The 24,691-nt window shown below is 36.0% G+C and overlaps 1 protein-coding gene across 1 annotated transcript in view; it reads left to right on the top strand.

The window, feature by feature from the left end:
* NRG3 (neuregulin 3) overlaps positions 1–24,691 on the top strand; it is a 991,727-nt gene that overhangs the window by 963,587 nt on the left and 3,449 nt on the right. Inside the window, exons 6-8 of the mRNA XM_006915624.3 lie at positions 4,007–4,133; positions 17,506–17,633; positions 21,891–22,061. Of these exons, the coding sequence (XP_006915686.3) occupies positions 4,007–4,133; positions 17,506–17,633; positions 21,891–22,061 (426 nt within the window). The remainder of the gene's footprint in view (positions 1–4,006; positions 4,134–17,505; positions 17,634–21,890; positions 22,062–24,691) is intronic.

Genomic DNA, 24,691 nt, shown 5'->3' with positions numbered 1-24,691 from the left:
TAGTTATACCTTATCTAAATGAACGACTGATTATGACAATTGCTAAGATAGAGAACTGCTGGTAACTAAGCCTGACACTTGCAGGGCTGTCAATCTCTCCCACTCTGGGCAGCAACTGGGTTCTGAAACGAACATCTCCTCCTGGGGCTCAGAGAGATGTCAGGGAATTTAATGGAAACATTGTTTAACATCAGAGTCATTATGGGCAGCTCAGAGGACTAGGCCAATAGAGGAACCCTAATCAGAATGTCGTCTTTCTGCTTGCCCAGATGGGACACAATTTTATTAAAAATAAATAAGAAAATGTGAACATAATAAAGTATTAATAAAAATTGAAGCCATTCCAAATGGAGTTATAATTCTCATTAGAGTATATTTCCTTCTAGTACAATTTCTAGGCATGGACTTCTTTTATTTTTCTTGGCATGAGAGGAATACCACACTCTGCCCCAAGCATCTAATTTATATAGCTGAAAGTAATGTTAATTTTTATGACACCCTAGCAAAGATTCTCTGTGCTCATTCATGAAATTCTAATTTCCTTCCCAAAACTATGGGCAGACTCTACCTTCACACATACTCTAAGGTTGTGTATATGTGTATAATTTCTTTACTTTATCTTGGAAGTCTCAAGTCTTCTAGGATTCTAGGATCTCTCATTTATAGGCCATTTATATTTTAGTTCTCATAATCCTCAGATCCCACCACTCTGGTTCTGTCTTTTTTCTCTTATCACTCTTGGTATGGCATGACCTCACCAGATGGAATATTACAGCAAATTATTCGTTGATGAAAGTTTGAAGGCAAGGTAATATGATACAGTAGAAGTGAGGAACACCTTCTTGAATTTAGAGGATTTTTAGAGGACTGAGTTAATTAAATCCCAACAACTCTAAAGGAGAAAATGAAAGAAACTCCCATCACTCCCAATAAATCCATATATTCCTATAAGTAGTTAATAGAACTATTAATTAAGCCTTTCAACTCTAGCTGATATGGCTCATCTGGCAACTATAAATTCTTGTAGCTTTTCTTTTTAATTTTAACTCTCACGGGTAAGACATGTGAGGCTGTCTGTTCTAGAAGTCCTTAGTAGACTTTGGAAATGCAGGTCATGATTCAATTCTTCGAAAGGAATTGGAATAGGAGAGGAGATGCACTAGGAACAGAATCTAGGACAAGTAATTATCGCAACTGGGAAAACACAGGAGGAGAAAGGAGAACCGGCGCTACCAGTAAAAAGCTGAAATGGTAACAATCTGACCTTGGTTCACCCTCTGAAGTAAAAGATTTTAGGTCACAAAAAAAAAAAACCTCTTAAGGACAGGCAATGGATGCCCTGCTACATGCTATGATTCTCTTCAGTAGTGAAAGTCAGTCCCTCAGTTGCTAAAACACAGTTATGATAAGGGTTACCTTTCTCTAGTACACGTTCTGACCTGAGATAGCCCACATCCAATGACAGGTCAATACAAGGCCCTGAAGGCCTAGACTTTGTCCCAACTTGGAGTGTAAGGCCATGCCAGTTTCAGAGCTCTACGTGGGACTTGCCGAGATCTTCACTGAGACTGTATCACATTCCAACTTCTCCTTCTGCCCAGTCCTGCTTCTTTCTCTTTGCTTCCCCAAGTATTGATCCAAAGAATTCTCCCTAATAAAAATCCTTCATGTTATCTCCATCTCAGTGTCTGCTTCCCCAGGAACCTGACCTGCAGCATTACAAATAAAGTCCATTAATGAACTTTATAGCGATATCTGATATTCCACTATTTACATCTCATTTCCTTCTGATGAATTGGGCCAGAGAAACTTAAAACTCTATAAACTATACAATTTTAGTACCAACATTGTTAAGCTGGCAGAGTTCAGTGTGCAATGCCCGTATCTTGTCTTTCCTAGAGCAACTGCTCTCATGAGAGAGCTAATGGCTTTGTGATCAGATGCTGCTCATTTTCTCTGTTATGCTTTGCTGGGGGAAGGAGGAAAGAGCAAGAATCTGCATGCCTGGGAAAGGGCAGGGATAATAGAGAAGGAGGCAGGCTCCAAAAGGAAAGCCCATTTATTCTGGAATATTAGTGAGTCAGGAATTGAGTGAGAAGGAAGTAAAGGAAAACAAATTATAAAAGGTTTTGGGAAATGCAGTCAGACATTTTATGAGGAAAATTGCTTTAGAAGTTTACATTTCCCAGTCATTGAATTATGGAATTACTGAAAAGATAGTATTTCTACTATTTAATTCTTTGGAGAGTAACTGGGTCCTTATTCTGTGCCAAGCCCCCTTTCACTGCTTCATGATGATTTACTCAAGTAGAACCTACTGATCTCTATCTGCGTCATCAGTGAATTTCTGGTAGGATTTTGTAGCTATAATGTGCTTCTTAAAATGCTGATACGATAGATTTATTTTTAACAAAAGGCTTCAGATTAACTGTTAGGAAGTAGATAGATTATTACAACTAGATTGAAGCAACTAAGATTCCTGGAGATTAAAAAAAAACGACGACGACAAATAATAGAAGTGATAAAAGAAATATTTGAACAGTGTCCCAATTCATCTGTAGCATCTGCTGTAAAACTAAGCTTGCTAAATGATGAGATGAGGAAGAGATTAACACTTCACACATGCTCTCACATTTAGTATCCATATAAGCTAGCTTTTACAAACTCCATTTACAGATGAGGAAACTGAAGCTCAGAGAAGTTTAGGAAATCACTCATTTTGATTTAGGAAATCAAAATGAAACTGGAGGGAGGCAGAGTTGAGAGTCAAATCCTAGTTCTTCAGATACTGAGCCAATCAATGCTCTGTAGATTGCTGCCTGGCTGGAGAAGCTCCCTGCAAAAGCCAGTGTATATACTCCACCAAAATCTCTATTCTTGTCTTGACAGAGGCCTCAGGAGAAGAGGCAAATTTCAGGGGAGATGATTCTGCAAAGCTTTTTTGTTTGCTTGTTTTTGTTTGTTTAATGGGTACTGAGTCTTCTGTTGATAGATAATTGCTGTAAAGCTCTTGGGAGAGTGCAGCTAATAAGGCAGTAATTTGTTGCATCTTTCTGATTGACTGAGTCAAACAATAGTCACTCCACACATGCAGGCAGGAGGTCTTTATTTAGAGGCTAAGAACTGAGAGTGGTCTTAGCTTTCCCACTGAGAAGATATGGGACCATGGACAAGTAGTTTGATGGTTCTGAGTGATAGTTAAAGGTACAGAATAGGCAGCCAGACCATCTGGGGTCAAATCCAACTCTACAACTCACTACCTATGTGACTCTGGGAAAAATATTTAACTTTCTGTGCATCTGTTTCTCATCTACTAAATGAGTATAGAATTAATACCCTGTCACACAGAAATTTAGTGAAGAATAAGTGAGCTGATACATGGAAAACACTTAAAATGATGTTTTGCACATAGTAGACACTTTTTAAGAGTTAATTATTTTTTGTTATTTATAAAGAAAAATTTACAAAGGAATAAAAATATTTATATTCAGGGCTGAAGGTAACAATAAATGAATTTTTTCTAAACTGTATAAGAGAAAACACACATGTTATGGTACATATGCCAGCCATGCAATCAAGCTACACATATTTGAATTGTACTAATATGAATTTGTAACTTTGCAAGTATATTATATCTGGCTGCTAGGTCCAAGCTTCACATTTTTCCACTGGTAACTTCTTCAGAACATTTCTAATTCTTTGCAGCTGAGCACTCTGGGTTAGGGACCTCTTACATCCATGGGGGTGAAGACAATGCATTATGTTTCTGTCTGCCTTCAGAGCACCAGTGGATGCAAATCCCTAGGTGATGATGAATAATACCACCTTCTCTGCAAGTTGGAAGTATTTCTTGGTGGGGTTGAAAATACGGGAAGGATTCTCTTTGTTAAATGAGTTTATCTAGCTTTAGTAAATGACAAATATAGGTGATGGGAATGAATGAACCTCAAAAAATATGCATAGAATTAATTTATGTAACTATAAACTTATTTATTTAAACCCGCAGGAAACAAGCTAAACAATTCCAAGAGCAGCTGAAAGAGCCACAAAATGGTAAAAACTATAGTCTCAAAGCAACCAGCACAATGGCAAAGTCAGATAACTTCATGAAGAATCATGTCCAGCTGCAAAATGTAAGTTACATGTCTCTGCATCTCTTCCCACAACCCACCTCAGTGCTCCCAGTCCAGAGAGGATGGGGAGTCTATAATCAGGCTTGTATATACTTTTTTCAGTACTTTGTATATTTAGATTTTTCCTTAAATCATCTTGCAGTTCCATGTGTGCACATGCACACATGTGCATACTGGATGAAAGGGAGAAATTAAATGTCAGCTCTTGATTATAATTGGTAATATAAATTAGTCTCTGGAAGCAAAAAGAGTTCCAGTTGTTTGTTCTAAAATCACTTCTTAAATACTTACTTTGTGTTAGAAATTGTGCTGGACATCAGGGATACAATGATCCCTACCGTAGGAGAACTTATGTATAGTAAGAAATATAAACAGGGAAGGTATGTGGGCTGAGATGGTTGATATTGCAACAAAGATTGGAGACCAAAGGGAGGTTGCTGGGGGCAGGTGTATAGGTTGCCTCTTAACAAATTCAGGCTTGAGCTCATTTTTGAAAAATATGAAAGATTCATGAGATAATCAAAGAGCAAAGGATAAGAGACTAGAACAAACAGAAAGAATAAAATCATGTAATACTAAGAATGTATGCTGTGTTCAGGCACCTCTAAGGTAAGGGGTATGAGAGAAGTCAAAAGTGAAAGAGGTGAGGGTAATAGTTGTGGTCCCGCAGTCAGTACTTCCTAACACCAAGCCTTAAACAGATACCAGAACATAAAGTTAGATGCAAAACCTTTGAATCCTACGTCTTTCTAAAGTATTTTTATTCATTTCTGAGATATATTGCAAAACACTAAATTAAGGACAAATGAATATCAGCTAAGACATACTGAAATATTCTTCTCAGAGTAATAATTCTTTGCCCTCACACAAGATTGCACTTTCAGATTCTGAGGCACAAAAGGAAGTAACAAAGGCTAAAGTATAAACCTAGTATTTCAGTATAATAAGCAATCACTTCGGACACATTCACACCACTCCGAATCATTGGGAATTTATATATTATTTGTGATTCTAAGAAATCATTACCCAAAAAGTCACCATTATGCTAGGCATAACAAATGTACTTAAATGTTTAATGTGGAATTCATAAATCAAAATTGCTTCCCAGCAAAGTTGTGTTTAACTTGTAATCATGGCTATTACAAGTTACATGGGTAATTTTTCACTTCTCTGACTTTGGTAAGTCACCACTGTTCCCCTCTCTATTCTCTCATTCTTTCTTGAAACAGAGAGAATGCTTTTGCTAATGATTTCTAATGAGTATTACCCAAGCACCCTGAATCAAATGCAGTGATCGAGGGCTTAAGTTACTGAGCAACTGGACCTGTCAAAAACAAACAAAGCCAGTCACTAGTTAGTAGTAATGACAGATCTTAATCAGTAATATACTATTGCATTATGAAAGAGGGTCCAGTGTGAACTGAACTGAACTTTAATTTGTATGGAGATGACTAGATGTTTTAAAGAAAGAATGAGAGAATAGAGAGGGGAACAGTGGTGACTTACCAAAGTCAGAGAAGTGAAAAATTATAGAATTGGTCAGTGTAAATGCAATTAGGCCTGCTGTGTCTGTTAGCTGGCAATTATTGAATTTAAGATTCTATACTTCCACAGAGACTGGGAGACAGAGGCCCTTGTCCTCCTATTGATTATATTTCAAAAAATGGCTTTCAGATACTTGAGAGGCAATCCCGATTTGTAGGAAATTCCTATACATCTCAAAATGACCAAGGAAGGTTTACAATTGTAAGCCCTTTTTAATAAATGCTCTAGAAAAGTGGGGTCAGGGGCCTATGCTCAGGTGCTGGCTAGAACGAACAGTAAATTCTTTTGAAGGCCTTGAGTTTGTTTGTTTGATTGATTGATTTCAAACAGGTCTTTTTAGTGGGGCTAGGGTCACCCTAGGGGTATAGCCTCAAGATGTTGGAAACTATGTTAGACTTTACTCAGGTCTTTTGGTGTGGTGGTGAGTGGATGAAGTCATTTGTCCCAAGAATCTGCAGCTTTCATAGGCCAAAGCTGAGGCCTAGTCGAAAAAGAGGACATAGGGGAGCCTATCTAAATTTGGCCAAGAAGAGAGTATTTGTCGGTCCCTATGCATTTTATAGGGTTGCAGCCAGAACACAAATGCAGTTTTGTATCCTTTTTTTCACCAAACATGATCAGTAACATTTTCTCTCATCTATGATCTCCACAAACTCAGTTGGGAGATAGCAAAATGGTCCACGAAGTGGCTACTTCTCAATTTTCTCATCCTTCCCCTCCTAGTAAACATTCAAGTTCTTTTTCTATTGTTTACTATTAATGAAATATTAAAATAAGCTTCACTCATGTCTTCCTCCCAACTTTCATTTGATTAAAATTATTAGGATTAGAATAACAAGAAAGAAATTACTAACTGTAGGGGTTCCAACACTTGAAAGACATTTGGATATAGGTGTTTGGTTTTTTTTTCCTCTCCCGCCTGCCCCTCTCCAACATTTTGTGTGTCAGCACAGGGCAGCAGAGGGTGGCCTCAACTGGATTGTTCCCATAGGGACCCAGATAAGATGTAGGAAAATGTCTTTTTATATTCACCCTAATTTTAATAAAGAGGATATATATATATAGGACATTTTGTCTCTGAGTTGTGAATTGGTCATTAAGATAACATATTTCAAAGGATCATCAGTCTAAAGGGCTACCCAGAAATACTTAGGCAGAGAATAGATATGAGAGGAAGGCATTTAAGGACCTTGAAAAAAAGAGTAAGTGCATTGAAGAGACATGTATGACAGTGTGGGAGCTAAAAAATACTTTTCCTCTCACTACCTACATTCTTCAAGCTAGGCTAATAATTCAAATTACATACAGCAGATTAACAAGAGAAAATCAAATTTTAATATGTGCCCACAGGGAATTCACATAAGTATTAAAATTCCAAAGACAGTGAGGCAAAATTGGGCATAAATGACATTTTGGACAAAGGAGAAAACTGAGGACTCAGGTTCTTAGACTTCAAAAATGAGAATGGGCTATTTACAGATAGCTGAGGAAGACCACTGAACGCACCTGGCAGGCAAATTCTTGCTAAGAAACCCATAAACAAGGAGACACAGTGGGTCATCTAGCTTTCAGGCTCCTGCCTGGAACCCTTCTATACTGAATTCAAATTAAAATAAAACGAACAAGCTAAGATATCCTTCTTGGAGCATGCCTTTCCATCTGAATCTCTTGAGCAGGAAAGGAGGAGGATCAAACATTTTTTGTTTCTTAATAACCAGATTAAAATCAATACCCCAAAAGGCAGTTTGGGGGTGGTAAAACTTCGGACTCCTTCACCAGCCATAAAGCATTCTACACATTGGGCTCAAGGGACTACATGAGCAGATGCCTTCGACAAGACTAGACTGGGACAAATTGCTTTCCCAAAGGCACATAACATTTCACTGCTAGAAAGCAATGTGGGTCACTATCAGCTTTGTTATCCCTTTGTCAATATTTCTTTTGCTAATTTAATAGGAAAAAATAGTATATATATTTTTTTTAATTTACACTTCACTATTTGAGAGTATTGTAATCTCCGTCCACATATTTCTAGTCAAATTTCCACTTTGGTGAATTACCTGCTGATATTCTTGCTCATAATTTTGTTATAAGAATCAAATAACAATTTGATTGCATTTTTTATGTCATATATTATGAGAGAAAATAGTAATGAATACATATCAATAATCCATTAAAAATGAAAAATTTAAGAACATTTGCTTTCCTTAAATGCTATGCTTAAGACATGTAAGAAGTATATACTATTATCTGTACAGTTGGAGGTAAAGCAGCACAAATAGTCTTAGAGAAAGCAGTAATCTGATGTGTGGCTAAGAATTTCTGTGTTCATATTAAAATGTAAATGTACTGAAGAAAATATGAGAAGGCATTTTTCCTTTTTCGGTCTAGATTTTTTTCTTCTGGCAAGAGCTATGAGGAAATACCAGTACCATTGATAATAGCAAAAAGAATGATAAATTAAATTGTAATAGCAAATAACATGTATTGGTTACATGCTTTGAATTAAGCTAAATAATATACGTACATTGTCTCATTTAATCTTAACAAAAATTACTTAATTTTCACCCACCCAATTTCCTGCAGAAGAGGAAAATGGGGCTCAAAGTTTGAGAAAGTTAACTTTTGTCAGACTTAGTGAGTAGCTGAGAGCCAAACCCACATCCTCACAACTTAGTGATATTAAACAGGGGGCATTGTTGCCCCAAGGAACATTTGGCAAAATTTGGAAATACTTTAGGTATTTCAGCTTGGGAGGTACATGCTACAGGCATCTATGAGTAGAGGACAGAAGGGCTGATAAATATTCTCCAATGCATAGGATTGCCCCTAACAACAGAAAATTATCCTTCCCAAATTTCAAGTGTGGTGAGCAAGTTCAGAGTTTAAGCTCAAGCAGCAAAATGTGTTCAGTAGGAAATTCTGAAAGCCTAGCATAGAAGTTCTGTCACCACTCTTCCCGCTGCAAGCATTTATTGCCACTACATGGAGGGTGCCAGTTTATCCAGGTACACTATAATCTCTGGAGAGAAAATTTCCTTCTTGCTTGCCATATCAGGCAAATCTGTTTATTTTATCTTGAAGCCCAGGTTAACTACTTGAAATTCTTTGCAAACTGCAGTGTTTAACAAATGAATTGTCTGTGTCTAGCATTCCCTTAAGTTCATTAAACATTCATGGGGAAAGGTTTCCCTTTACAGTCATGAAAGACATGAAACACCTAGTCCAGTGAAACGACATAATAGCCTAGAAACACTTGACTCAGAGGCTGCAGAACTAGACCCTGCAGTGTCTTAGAAGCATCTAGTTCCTCACCATCATTTATAAATGAAATATTTGTGACTCAAAGAGTTGAACTGATCTCATTTACTGTGAAAGAGAGACCTGGGGCTAGAATTGTAACCTCTATACCAGTCAAGGGAGTGAAACTTCTCACCTTGGTTCAGGGATCAGAAAAAGGTCATCAAAAGTGAGATCTGTACATATATATTAAATATCTAGTGAGTTCAGACACTGTGTTAAGGACCAGGGATATAATGATGACCAAAAATGACAATCTTTCTACTTTCAAGGAGTTTACTGATTACTGTAGGTGATAGATATTAATCAAATAATCCCACGATAAATGTGCCAAGGCCTACAGCCTATAGTGAACAGTGCTCTTAGAGCTTATAAGGCAGGTCTGGGAGTTAACCTGGCAATAGCAATAGCAAAGAACTCTGAGCAGAGGGAATAAATGACAAGTGCTCAGTCGCCTGGCTGAAAGGACACCTGGTTGAGGTGGGGTGGTAGGTGCTAAAGGGTGGGAGTGGAGAAGAGTGCTTTCTGTGTCTGGCGTCTGGAAAGGGTATCTAGCTATATTATTTTGCTTCAGTAGAAATTGCAGTTAAAGTTTATCCGCAATCGAGAATGGTTCTTTCTGCTCTGGTACCTGGTGCCAAATTATCAAAATAGCAACAATAGTCAAGTTGTTTTTAGTTACTTACATTAGAGATCCAGGTGAAATCATGCTCTAAAACATAACCATTCACTTTCACCATCCTCTTGGCTTATAAATCAGATTTGAAATAAAGAACTTTTTGACATGGACATAGATAAACTGGAAGCAACGCAAAGAGTGTGTGTGTTACTTGCAGGTGAGTCAGCTCTGACTAGTGTCGACCTTGTGAACGAGTAAGGTCCACAATGTCCTGTCCTCAACAGCCCTGCTCACCTCCTGTAGACTCACACCTGTGGCTTTTTTTATGGAGTCGACCCATCTCATAGTTGGTATTCCTCTTTTCCTGCATTTTTCCCAGCATTATTGTCTTTTAACGGAAAGACAGATATTTAAAACTGTTTAAAAATAGCCTCCCTCCTGCCTTTATTGCCGGAGTTCCAGACCAGGTGATTATCAGCTCTGTCAACATTGCTTTCCAACACAGACACTGCTTTCATTTAACCTTCTGACTCCTGCTGCGTGCAAGCTGGAGAGGTGGATATAGCGTCGTTGTTGCTTTACTTCCAACATGCGCCTGCTTCATTTGGCTGTCTATTGATTTCAGTGCACCACCAACAATGTGTTAGGAGCAAGGCAGGTGGTGGTGCAAGCAACAGTGAATGTCTTCGCACTCAGAGCACCTCCACAAGGCAGGCTGTCGGGGAAGCCAATCCAATGAATGCTGTCCCAGGAAATAATAGTATTGACCAGGGCCTATGTGGTATTTAAAAGGAAATCGTTTCAGCTCATGCAGAACAGACACGTGAAAGGACTGTGGCATCTCTTCATTCACTATTAAGGTGACATTTTGTACATTATACCAAATGAGGTTTTAACAAAACAGGTATACACACAAAAAGTCAAGATTTGTGTGAGTGCCATACTTTGTAATGTTGTACAGAAATGTTAATGGAAGGGTCAGACAGGCAGCAGGCCTGAGCACTTCAACTTCACTGAAGATATTACTTGATGGATAAAATTGTGTCAGCCTGAACTCTGCCCAGGGATGGAACTGCATAAATTTTGGAAGAAACTGCAATAAATGCTTTCAGCATAGAGCATAAAATGTCCAAAGGCTATAATCCTGGCCAGTTAAGCTACCTTTATGGAAGGCTGGTGCAGACCGTTTTTGCTGAGTGGGTTACGCACCTTGAGGGCCTACAGCTGAGCTACTCAGGAAACGAAAAGGAGGTTGAATTCAGCCTTTAGTCTCTAATTTTTTTTTTTTTTTGGAGTGTATCTTTTGCTTCTTAAAAAAATCTTTTAATTTTTTTATTTTTTTAAAATAAACTTTATTTTTAGGACATTTTTAGATTTACAGAAAACTTGTGAAGACAGTAGAGTTCCCATTTATGCTGTACTGTTTCCCCTATTATTAAGATTGTAAATTAATATGGTACATTTGTTACAATTAATGAACCCATGTTTATATATCATTATAAACTCAAATCCATAGTTTATTCAGATGTCTTTGTTTTTACCTAATTATTTCTTCTGTTCCAAGATCCCATCCAGGATACCATACTACGTTTTAGTTGTCATGTCTTCTTAGGCCCTCTTGGCTAAGACAGTTTGTCAAAATTTCCTTGTTTTAATGACCTTGACAGTTATGGGTGCTGGTCATGTATTTTGTTAGGATAGTCCTCTATTAGAATTAGTTTGATATTTTTTTCATGACTAGAATGGAGTTATGGGGCTTGAGGAGAAAGATAACAGATGTAAAGTGCTGTTTTTATCACATCGTATCAAAAAAGTGCACACTATCAATATGATTTATCACTGTTGATAATTATTTTTTTCCACCTGTCTGAAGTGGTAATTTTCAGGTGCTGCCACTGTGATGTACTCTTTATCCCCCTACTCCCTTTCTATAGAATTCTCTTTGGGAGGAAGTGACAATGTACAGTCTACACTTAATGAGTAGGGAGTTATGCTCCCATTTCTTGAGGTCAGAGTATCTACCTAAGTTATTTGGAATTCTACTGAACAAAGTTTGTCTTGTCTTCTGCATTTATTTTTATTCCATCATTTATTTAAGACTATCGACTTGTGGATAGTTATTTTATACTCTGAGTTATAATTCAATAGTTAAATACTATTTTATTTATTTTATGATGAATTTTTTTCAGCTTTGACCATTGGTAGCACTTTCAATTGGTCCTTGTAGTTTTTTGTTTGTTTGTTTGTTTGTTTTTGTCAGAGGCGGGGGTGGTTGTTGAGCAGGTCCTTGCTTCTAGGTTCCCTCAGCAGACAAATCAAAGACGTGTATTTCAGGCAGACAGTGCTTATGTGCAGTATTTCAGTCTTACAGATTCCACTCACTTACAAAGTTGCTTAGGACAGCAGTCCCCCAACCCCACCTCCCACGAATGTTCTTTCATACATTTCTTATACAGTTAGCTTCCCTTGTTAGAGTTTGCATTCCTTCCCGACCTCCAGACCTCCTTGGTGATATTTATTTTGTTAACAGATCTATTTCTTTAATAGATACAGGGTAATTAAGTTTACTTGTTTCCCCTTGTGTAAATTTTGGTAATTCATGTCTTTCAAAAAAATTGGTCCATTTCAACTAATTTATCAAACTCAAGGGCATAGAGTTATTCGTGTTTCTTTTTTTTTTTAACATTTTTATGTCCATAGGAGTAGTAGTGATGGCCTCTCTTTCATTTCTGTTATTAGTAATCTCCTCTCTTTTTTTCTGGGTTAGCCTAGCTACAGATTTATCAATATTATTGATCATTTTAAAGAATCCACTTTGCTTTGGTTGATTTTCTCAATTCTTTTCCTTGTTACCAATTTCATTAATTTTTTTTTCTAATTTTTATTATGTCTCTTCTTCCACTTGTTTTAGGTTTAAATTACTCCTTTTTTCTACTTTCCTGAAGTAGAATTTAGATAATCGATTTTAGATATTTCTTTTCAAACACAAGAATTCAATGTAAATTTATCTCTAATCACTGCTTTCATTACCTTCCACACATTTTGATTAAGTTGTATTTTCATTTTTATTTAGTTTAAAATATTTTAAAATTTATCTTGAGGCTTTTTGTTTGAAGTTTCTGTTATTTACCAGTATGTTGTATAATCTTTAAATAGTTTTGGATTTTCTAACTATTTTTCTGTTACTAATGTCTAGTTTAATTTCAATGTAGTCTGAGAATATATTTTGTATGATTTCTATTTTTTTAACTTCTTAAGGTGTATTTTATGGCCAAGAATATGATATATATTAATGAATGTTATCTTAGCTTGAGAAGAATGTGCATCTGCTATTTTGGAAGGAGTATTTTAAGAATATCAATTAGATCTAGACTTATGTATTTTGATGCTCTGTTAGGAACATAAATGTTAAGAATGTTTTATCTCCTTGGAGAATTGGCTCTTTTATCATTAGGTAAATGTTACTTCTTTTATCCTTTTTTATCCTTAATACTTTTTGTTGTTCTGAAGTCTGCTTTATCTGAAATAAATATACCTACTACAGCTTTCTTTTGATTAGTGTTAGGATGATATATCTTTCTCTACTCTGTTACTTTTATGTCTTTATATTTAAAGTGAGTTTCTCGTAGACAACATTTAGTTGAGTTTTTTTTTTTTCATCCATACTGACAATCTGTTTAATTGGTGTCTTTAGACCATTTATATTTAAAGTGTTCAATTATAGTTCAATTAATATATGTCATATTTATAGTTGTTTTCTATTCTTTGTACTTGTCCTTGTTTCTTTTGCTCTCTTCTATTTCTTCCTTTTCTGGTTTTAATTTTTTGATATGATTCCATTTTCTCTCCTCTTCTAGCGTATCAATTATACTTCTTTTTAGAATTTTTAGTGGTTGCCCAAGAGTTTGCAATATACATTTACAAATCTAAATCCACTTTCAAATAACACTTTACCATTTCATGGGTAGTACAGGTATTTTATAACTGAGTATTCCCAATTCTTTCTTGTTCTTTAAAAAATTACTGTCAACCATTTAATTTGTGCATATATTATATCCATAATCCATTATTACTTTGAACAAACATTTTTCTATTTGATCCATTAATAATAAATAAATAAAATATTTTAATTTACCTTTATTTATTACTTTTCTGACATCTTCTTTCCTTATGTAGATCTAAGTTCTGACCTATGCCATTTTCTCTCAAGGCACTTCTTTTAAAATTTCTTGTAGGACAGATCTGCTGATGATGAATTTCCTCAGTTTTTGTTTGAGAAAGTCTTTATTTCACCTTCATGTTTGAAGGACAATTTCACTAGAGATATATTTCTAGTCTGGTGGTTTAAAAAAAAAAAAAAAAACCTTTAAATAGTCCACCATTCTCTCTTCTTGTTTTTATGATTTCTGATTAGAAGTCCACTGTTATTTCTTAATCTTTTTCTTTTATAGGTGAAGTTTCCTTTCATTTTCTCCAGCTTTTATTTTAGCATTTTATTTTTGTGTTCTCTTTCTTTTATTTTTTTATTTTTAAAAATATAGTTTGAGTATGATATTCTGTTGTATAGATTTTTTTTGGTTTTTGGTGTTTTGATGTTCTACGAGCTTCCTGTATCTGTTAAGAATTTTAGATAGTTCTAGGCCATCGTTACTTTAAACATTTCTCCTGCTCCATTTTCTTTTATTTCTCTTCCAAGTATTCCAATTATATATATTTTATACCATTTGAAATTGTCCCACAGTTCTCGAATATTATCTTCTGTTGTTTTCCTATTTTTATTTATGTATTCAGTTGTTAATGGAGAAAACTCTGAATGCATTTCAAAGTGGATGCTTTTCCCCTTCTTTTGTCAGAGATATGAGATGATTTTTTTTGTTTTTTTTGTGGGAGATTCTGGTGTGGGTCTGGAGGTAAAACTCATGAAAGTTTGGGAACCCTCCCTAAGACTGCAGCCCTCAGACAATTCTTACTTTCACTCTAGTGCATTCACAGATTCCAACAACTATTAAAATTATCACTTAAGTATTCCTACCAGTTTATGGTTCCAGCAACTTTTGCTACAGGTAAGCTGATCTTGACTATGATTCTTTGTATTTACTTGTCTCTCCAGATTTTAGAAGGGTGGTTTGCCCTGCATCGTCACTTATCTGATGGATATAAGAATGGTCATTGAATTTTAGTTTGTTCAGCCTTTTTCTTAACGTAAGGACAGGAATGAATTTATAGGTAACAAGCTCTTTGTCAGAACTGAAAAGTAGAGCTATCTTTAAATTCATTTGAACCAACATTTATGGAATATTAGTTTGAAGGATGACCAAATCATTAGGGTGTTTTTTAGTGTTCCCACACGTTTCAACCAACCCTGGATAGGAAATAAAGTTAAACCTGACTCTCAAGTTATATGCAGCCACTGAAATGAAAATGATTCTTGTGAAGGCTGAGAGAGAAAGGAAAAAAATCCAAAGTAATAAATTTTGGAAACAAATTTGTGTTAATGGATCAAAATACCACAATGTAACTGTATAATAAAACAGCAATGTAACATTTTGAAAGAAAAGATTTTGAACACAATATCTAGTACAAACCCTATGAATAAACAGAACTTGTAAGAGGTTGATTCTATTGAAAACTTTACCCAGGAATTTGAACAAGGCCCTCTAGCTCTCAGGATCAAGTCTCACTCAAGCAGAGGCTCTGAACTAATGGCCCCAAAGCTGAATTAGGCTGTTTGACATATGTCGTTTTTAAAAAATGTCAATATTTAATGATTCGGTGATTTCTCCAGAAAATCTGGATGCTCCAGAAACACTTGGCTGATCTTTCCCTTGACATCCCTCTGCAGGAGCAGAACAGAAGCTTACTTCCTCCAGTTTTCCGCAGATGTCCCCAGGTCATCTTACTTGTTTCTGTAGCTGAGTCTTCCAGGCATCCGAGTTCGTCTTCTAAACCAATTTATTAGAAGTTGAGGGTGGGGATGGGGGTATTTCCTTACTACCTTTTATAAAACCTGGAAATCAGAGGGAAATTCAGAATGTTTGTTACATTTTAGTAACATGTCCATCGATTCACTTTTTCCATGGATAGTTTGCAATAAATAATTTTAATTAGATAATAAATAAGTACACATGAAGGCATTTCCATCATTTTTCTTTTCTGGATCTTTATAATTCTGTGTTGTTGGAAACAATCCTCTTTTCCAAATTATCTCCATATCTTCTTTTTGTTCCATGTCAATTTACTCCATTTTGCAAGCAGTCCGACCAGCTTCTGTAAATCGATTTTGCAGAATTCAGATTCTGATTCAGACATTACTGCCACTATGTGGTTTGTTTTGGAAGTACTTAAAAAGAAAACATTTAGTTAGAAATTTTTAACTTAAGTTTATGTAACCTTGACATTTTCCCTAGTCTCCATAACCCATACCTACTGATATACTTTTCCACTAAGATAACACCTAGTTAATAGTTTATTTTCCTTTTATTTTTATATGCATTCTGTGTGGTCACATGTGAAGCACAGAGACACGCACAAACACAAACATGCAAACAAAAATAGATGTATATGTACATACAAAAAATATATATATATAGTTAAATATATATGTATATACACACATATATATACTTATACATATCTACCGCATTTTCTTTATTTATACAAATGGATTTATATTATGCACAATTTTTTTGTACCTTGACATTATTTTTTTCAATAGCTGTATAATATTTGTTTGTGAATATTTCTATTGTTTCTAATTGTTCCTCTTTAGTGTTTGTTTTCTTTTTTGTTATTAAAAATTGTACTGCTGACATACTCTGGTGATTATATCATTTTGAACTTTTACAATTATATTAATGATGAGAATTCCTAGAAGTAGTATTCTGGATCAAAGAGTATGTATATTTAACATTTTGAAACATATTGCCAATTTGTACTCCAACGATTAGCACCAACTCTACTTTTCTCAAAACTTTGCCTTTACTAGATATTTTTGAAATTTTTTTGATCTATTCTGATTTTTATCCCTTCATAATGAGTGCAGTTGTACACCTTATCATATGCATATTGTGTCTTTGTCTTTATTCTTTTTGTGTGAAATTCTTGTTCATATATTGAATCTGAATGTCTAAATTTCAAAATCTCTGTAGTTTTGTTAGTATTCTAAAAATGTCATTTATTCATATAGTTTTTATCTGCAGCTTCTAGGAGAGAAACCTTATTGCCTGTACAGTGCCAAGTGATCAGAGAGTATTAAACTTGGCTACTTCCTGCCTAGTTAAGATGCCATGTGATATTTCCCTTGAGGCAAAGTTTTTCTTTATGTGTCATCTCTATAGATTTTTCTTAGGCTCCTGTGCCTTATGAGATATCACAGTCAAAGGCAAAACCAAGGGTTAATAACTTTAAAGACTAAAATGCTCAAAAATTTCTCTTTTTTGACATGGTAAGTACCTGGCAACAGACTGAAAGAGGGTGGTGGGCAGATACGCTGAATCAATGCCCTCTAAAATTTTAAAAAAGATCTTAGTTTCATCCAACCAACATTTATTGAATTCTTATCTTAGTAATCAGCTACTAATTTTTTAAAAATACATGGAATAAAACATGTGGTTTTTTTGGCTGTCATGTACTGTGTGCCATGGATGTCTATTGAAATGAGAAGTCAGATTCGGGATTCTAAAATGAAGAACCCTCTTGAGTGGACCTTATCTAATCAGAGAGTTTGAGGCAAGGAGGGGAGAGCATACTCACTGTGTGAGAAATGAGATACAAATGATATTTCTATCATTCTCCTGATCAGGTGCCTAGTGGAAAGTTACTGGCAAGTTCTAAAACTTTTCAGTACCTATAGGCCCTCCTCACATAACCTATCCTCCAGCTCAACTTTGTGCATGTGATTTCCCACAGTATTCAAAGGCGGAAAGGCATCCTGTGACTGCATTGGAGAAAATGATGGAGTCAAGCTTTGCTGGCCCCCAGTCATTCCCAGAGGTCCCTTCTCCTGACAGAGGAAGCCAATCTGTCAAACACCACAGGTACAGGTAGTTAATCATGGTGGGAATGGGCACATTCACACTATGTATGACTCTGGACAATAAATGCCAAGGAATGGTAACACTATTCAGGAGAGATGATTGTTTTGCTTCTCCTGTAGTTCTCCATGGAGTGGATGCTCAAACAGCTCACAGCAGGTAAACCAAACATACCGGCAGGCTGCGATGCCCCTATAAGAATTCTAAAAGAACTATTAACAACATTCAAGCTGCAGACACAGACCAGTGAATGAAACAATTGCATTCTAAAAAACTATTAAAAACACGATTTTTCCTAGTCTGCCTTATTATTGTCTGCAAATTTAATGACTAATTCTTCCCTAAGCAGCTGATGTGACATGCTCCAGGTCTTCCAACATGGTTCTCACACAAAGAAAACTTTTCAGAGGGAAGAATTCTGGCAAATCTTCTCCTTGAGTCTGTAAAATCTATTGTCAATGCAGTGGCATTCCTTTAGAAGCTGATCATAGGAATTGGTTCTTTTGGAGAGAAAACCATAATAAAGTTATTTTATAAACTTCATGACATTCTGAGGTTGAAAAACTTCTTCGTTATCTTCTAGTCACATGCTGTGCTTTATACATAAAAAATTTTGAACTCTAAAACTTGAAAGTCTTTGTTTTAAAATAAATGCCAAAGTTTGGAATAGACATTATGTTTACGTTACTTAAATGTATATTCTCAATCTTTGTAGAAGTTGTCCAAAGATTTTAAGCTTCCTTTTCTTAGTGAGAAGTATAGTATTTTAAAATTTAAAAACATGATGGAGCTAAAAATTTTTAAAAATCCAATGTAAAAAGTAGCAGTTGTTATCTGCAATGAAAGATAAACATTGGTGTTCACATTTTGAAAACCACCATGACAGAAGCATGCATTATACAAGGAAATTATCTTCTCTCTTACCTCTCAATGAGTACCAAAGGAGGAAAAAAAAAAAATGTTGCTGACTCATTTACTATGAGATTTTCTGTCATTCTCAATATTAATTCTCAGTACTTGATGGTGATTTTTATTCTTGTTCTACATGAATAGAGACTAAGATACTAAAGGTTTCCTTTTTTTTTTTTAAGTGGTTTAAGTATTTTCAACAGGATTAAAATATGTTTGGCTATTGGATAATTGCTTTAGTTATTAACTACAAGTTTTTGGTTTATATCAATTCAGACACTTACAGATATTTCCCTGTGAAAAAATTATTTCAGTCCACTGGAGCTAATGGAAGCTCTTTAATTAGGGAAATAGGTCCAAAATTACCAGCCTTTTAGAAGATGAATATTTTCTCTAAAACAGTATTTTCCCCTGCTGATTATAATACATGTTAAAGTGGTATTCCATCCCGTCAAGTAAAATAATTAAGTATAATATTATTCTACCACTATATTATGCCATAAATGTTTTAAAGTTGAGATAAAAAAGAATTACAGCTTCTAATATATTTGAGCTGCAGATACCCTGCTCCTACTTCTTGTCTGTGTATACACCCCCTCCTAAACTTGGCTTCTACTGTTGTTTCTAGGAAATAAGGTTGTCTTTAAAAGAACTTCCTTTTTGTTTGGTTCAGTGACATTGTAATATCTGTTGGCATATGTTGTGTCCTGATAGATAGGCAAGGGTCGATTTATAAGGTGCTTCTAAAACTGTAAATTATAGATTAATATATCATAGCTTTTGTTGTGTAAAATATGCAGAAGACTTAAATGTTTTCATGATTGATAACCTGGTCATTGATTTATATAGCCTGCAAACTGTTCCATAACTTTCTGAATGCTATTGGGTTAGAAGGTTGGAATAGCTGATTGCACAATAGATATAGAACTGCTTTTAAGACGGGTCACTAGTTCACACTGGTAGACTTTGCTGTTGTGACAGTTTGGCTAGCAATGAATAATTCATTTCCTTCTGTGCACTGCAAATATGACTCATTTGGATAACTCATTTATGAAACAAAGCTATTAAATCAAAGCCATTGTTTCTCATTTTTAGTCCAAAAAAACCTAATTTTTTTAAAGAAGAAATCTATTATGTCATGTCATACTTATTGCATTATATTTTGGCAATATAACTCATTTATAGACAGCACATATGTAGATTTTTTACAGTGAAATAAGTCTAGGGTTTTCATGGTTAGTGGGAGCCTTTGAGTTGTGATTGTGGCAGAGGAACTGGAGAACTCATTGTTTTGAGCACCTTATGTGCCAGGCTCCGTGCTAGACACTTTGCAATCTCTTTTACCTCCCATAGAAATCCTATGAAACTTAAGCATCATGCTAATGCCTTTCTATTATACCTTTTCCACCCATGTCTAGTTTATACCTTTCTTTGCCTTGCCCTGTGCACTAGAAGAGTAGCAGGCTCCCTTGTTCTCTAGCTTCTGTTGGTTCAATGTGAGGTGCCTGAAAGCAATGGAAGGGCGGAGGAAAAGACTGCTCCTAGTAGTTCTGCCCCCACCCTTCCTGCTTGGCTGCCATAGTTATGTCTCTTTTCCTGGCCCAAAGTGCCTGCCAGGTGGTCCTCTTTTTATAATCCTTTTCTCTCTCCATTCTGGTAACTGGTCCCTCCCCTTGTCCCTTCAGTTATAGGGATAGTAACAGCTTCTTGTTGTTACTATCCTGACATATGGTAGTATCCTATGTTGTGAGTTGTTTTTTGTTGTTGTTGTTGTTTGTTTGTTTGTTTTTGTCTCTCGAACACTGAACATACTTTTGCAAATAGCAAAATTTCCCCATTTGACCCAATTTAGAGTGCCATCTATTTTCCTCCAGGACCCTGACTGATAACTTCCTCCAATATCACACTGCTAGTAACGTATACACCTGAGATGCACACCCATATGCAGCTAATTCTAGCACCCAAACCTGAGCAGACTCCATAATTGCCACTGGATGGTATACATAAAAGCTGGAAGGGAGAGAAACAAATGAGTTATTATGGAGTTCCTTAAATTTGTTGCCTTAGTGACCTTACTAGAAGTCCCTTGTTGTTAGGCATTTTGGGACACAACATACAAGAAATATGATAAAAAAATAAAGTTATAATAATATTGCCAGTTATGATCTGGTGTTTGCACAAACTCAGTAAGTCAATGTTGACTTGAGGAATATGAAGTCTGGTCAGTCACCTTGCCCAAACCAGGAAAGTGGTTACTAACATTCAATGTCAGCTTATCAATCTCTGACCTGAAATAATATTTGTGGAGTTTCGTTTTATATTTATTAAGTAGAAATGACAGTAATATTGTTGTGAGAAAAGTTACAGAGTTCCAAGTAATAAAGCAATATGAGCGAAATTCCTTTGGGAGGCTGGTCCCGTTAGAACTTAATAGGTTTATTAAAATTTTGAAAATGTTTTTCATCTTTCTCTGTATAGTTTTATGTGGTTTGACCACATAAACTGGCATCTCATGGAATATATTCACAGGAACAAAGTTCTCACTACTCCACAAAGAAGTAGGGTAAATTCAGTTAAGTGGAAATAGGAATGGATATGGAATAAGTGGTGAGTCAAATTAGCAATTGATCTGTATAAAGAGCCTTGTTATATTTAACATGATCTATATAGGGATCTCACCTAAGGTATATTTCATTTATGTCTTTTCTTCTTTAACAGCATCTAAAAATATATGGTTATTTGGGTATTTGGATGTATGAGTCAAAATGAGATCTATAATCAGATATTTAGTAAAAGCAAACTCAAAAGAAAAATAATTTACTTTCTTAAGATTGATGAAAATTTGAGGTAGTGAACTGAGAATTTAGCACATACGTTAAGAAGAGAATGCCAATTAAAATAAGGTTTGTTTATTCTACCACTAACACAAGTGAAATTATCTCTATAAGTCCCCTCAGTGCTTTCTGTATTTAGTTCTTATCTAATAACAAAGCCATTTTTATTTTTATTAGAGAGACAGCTACTGTAGCATGGATAATGAGAGAATCAGGATATTGAGAATTCCTTAAATTCACCTTTTCTTTTGGGTGGAAAGCTGCAATTATTTTAGTCCATTGTGCTCCCAAATGGAAAGCCAGAAACACAAGAACTTCTCTGTCTCAGTCTCTCCAAGGGTAAAATGGATTTGGCAACTTCTGATCCCCTCCTAGCAAAGATAGGACAGTCATGATGGAGCCTGGCCTAGCATTTTGAGGATCTGGGGTGCATATGCAGTGTTTGAAAAGTGTGAGCAGCCACCTGTGAAGGTATTGTTATGATCAATTTGTTTGCTGGTTTTCTTTCACCCAGCAGAAGTCTCTCCTCTTGCTGCAGCCCAGGGCAAAGGAGCTGCATGCTCCATAGGAATGCCTTCAGAAGGACACCACCCTCACCTCGAAGTAGGCTGGGCGGAATTGTGGGACCGGCATATCAGCAACTGGAGGAATCAAGGATCCCAGACCAGGATACAATGCCTTGCCAAGGGTAGGTCTTAAAAGCAATGGAATTTAGGGAGGGTATCATAAATGCTATAGTTTTAAACTGAGTTATGTTCCTTGGGGTTTTATTCAATGATTTTATCATCAATTGGCTACTCATACTTTCATCTTTGTTCCACAAAAGTAAACTAATTTAAAAGAATAGGTACAATGGAAATAGATAATAGGAAAGTGTTAGATGGAAAAGAAACGTAACACTAAAAAGAAAATAAGTGTGTATTAGATATCTAGACACTGTGTTATTATATAGTTGCTAAAACAACTGGAAATTTGTCTTTGATTAAAAAAAAAGAGAGATTTCTTAAGGGGACTACGGTCTGCCTTCATCCTTAGGTTTGAAAAAAATTACTTAATTCTCTGACCAGTATCGTGGACAATAACCTGCACAGTAACCTGTAACATATATGTAGGATCTGCTTCCCTCAAAAATTCTTGAACATGTCTCAGTTAATGCTGACAGGATATTGTCAAAGTACAACCTGCTGAACTAAGATCTCTAGTTTCAGTCACAGTGAAGGGATAGAAAGATGAGCTTAGGACACAATAGCTGCAGCTCCTCTTTGCAGTGCAAAATGTGTCTCCCTTCCTCTGAGTGGACGCAAACACTCGTAGTGCTCATGACATGGTGAGTGGAATATAGGATGAATTTTAGCTACCATTCACTTAATTGACCTACTGTTCAACGAAACATGGCAGCTCTTACTTAAACTGACTGAAATTTAAATCTCGTCTTTACCCCTTACTACTTGTGTGAATTTTAGAAAGTTTTATCACTTTCCTGAAGGTTTTTGGGCAGAGTTGTTTTGTTTTGTTTTGTTTTGTTTTTTAATTACATGTGTAAAGAGTTCATACCTGTCACGTAGTAAGCAGAGAAGTAGTACTGGTATTTATTGTCACAGGACTGTTATAGAATTATCATTGATTTCAAGAGCAATGCAATCAGAGTTTACTCCAGAAATTTTAGGAATCTGTTTCCTCACACAAGCCAGGTTCTTATTACATCTAGTTTGCATCTCTCTCAGTGAGTCAGGTCAGGTTTCTATGCTGCTTTGGCCTGGGTGATTTTTCCACACTGTATCAAGCTGAAGGCCAAAGCAGGTAGGAGGTCTATCACAGAGCCTTACCTTTTTCTTTCTTTCTGCGCAAGATATATATGCAGTAGTGCCCTGTCTGACAAAGCTCAGTGACAGATTTCTTGAGAAATACTAGAAAATAGGAGATAAATAGCCTGTGGCTGGGTTTTGTAATTCTAACACAATTCCAAATGGACTGTAAAACGTATTTGGTACAGATCAAGGATGATAGTTGCAAATTCAATATAACAGCCAAGTTATACAAAATGTATAATGCAACTCAAGAACTAGTTGGCATTTCTCTTTGCCTTGTATCTGGAAAAGGGAGCTGTATTTAGTCTATAATTATAATTAATTGTGTTTTACAATCATTTTTCTTCTTCAATCACTGATAATGTCTTTTACTTCAATCACTGATAATGTCTTTTACTTAGGAATAGTATATTTTATGAGTGGAGAAAAAACCCAGCCCATGCTGCCTTTCTTTTTGGGGGCACTGTTATGGCTATTAGTCTATATGTCTCAGGTATAAGGATGCTCTGAGCCTGTGCTGGGCACAGGCTTGAACCATACATAAATGAATCTTCAGAGACTCAGAGATTCCCATTGCATGTTCAGGCACTGCTTTGTCTTTGACCTAGAAGACTTATACTTATTGTCTGTATGGTGGTGGTTTTATTTTGGTTCAATCATCATTGAGATTGGAATATTCTCTCCAGCTGGCTGGCCATGTGTATTTTCCTGTGTGTGATATGCACCCAGTGTTGATAAATGGTGACTCTAAGTATAAGTCACTGTGTGCTCAGCACGATGAATCTCAGGGAGCAATCTCATTCTCAGTTCTTGAAAACAGCTATTTTCCACTCCTGGGGGACCGACGTCTCTCTGGACTGGAAATAGGATTGGTAATAGAATTTCACAGCTAAAGGCCCTCTCCAAATCTGGCCCTAGCCTGGAGGGGGAGGGAATGAATTTGCAAGAGCCATCAGCCATCTGCTGCTTGTTTATCAAGCATGTAGGCGCTGTCTGCTAGTTAGGCTCCCGGTGTATGTGACTTCTCTCCTTGGCACTGACTTCAGCCCAGTGTGAAGCCAGCACCTATCTTAGTGAAGCCTGAGGAAGGAGTGAGGTGGACAGGAAATTAGTCAGGAGGCTTTCCCCCAACTGGTGGATCGGTGACAACATGGTAATGGATCACAGAGCTTTGAACTGGGTTATGTCAGGCAAATCAAACTAATCTATTCATATGCTAGACAGAAAGAAATAGAATTCAAAAGTTAGATTGCCACATTCAAAATAGAAGGAATTACAAATTACACTGATTATCTACTTCACTTGACTAGCACCTTTACATACTTCACTTCAGTGATTCTTCAGTACTTTTATAGATGAACCCATTAAGGATAGCAGAGATTAAGTGGCTAGGCCCAAGGTGGGATATGCCATGTAAAAGAACTGAGATGGAATACTGGCCTTTCTGACTAAAAAAAACCACTAAACCAAAGAAAGAGAGTGAAGAAAATTACATTCCTGTGATATGTAA

The sequence above is a fragment of the Pteropus alecto genome, unplaced genomic scaffold (assembly GCF_000325575.1).
Source record: "Pteropus alecto unplaced genomic scaffold, ASM32557v1 scaffold155, whole genome shotgun sequence".
In the NCBI taxonomy this organism is placed as follows: Eukaryota; Metazoa; Chordata; class Mammalia; order Chiroptera; family Pteropodidae; genus Pteropus; species Pteropus alecto.
The sequence above is the reverse complement of the archived record's forward strand: the minus strand, read 5'-3'. Positions and strand labels throughout refer to the sequence as shown.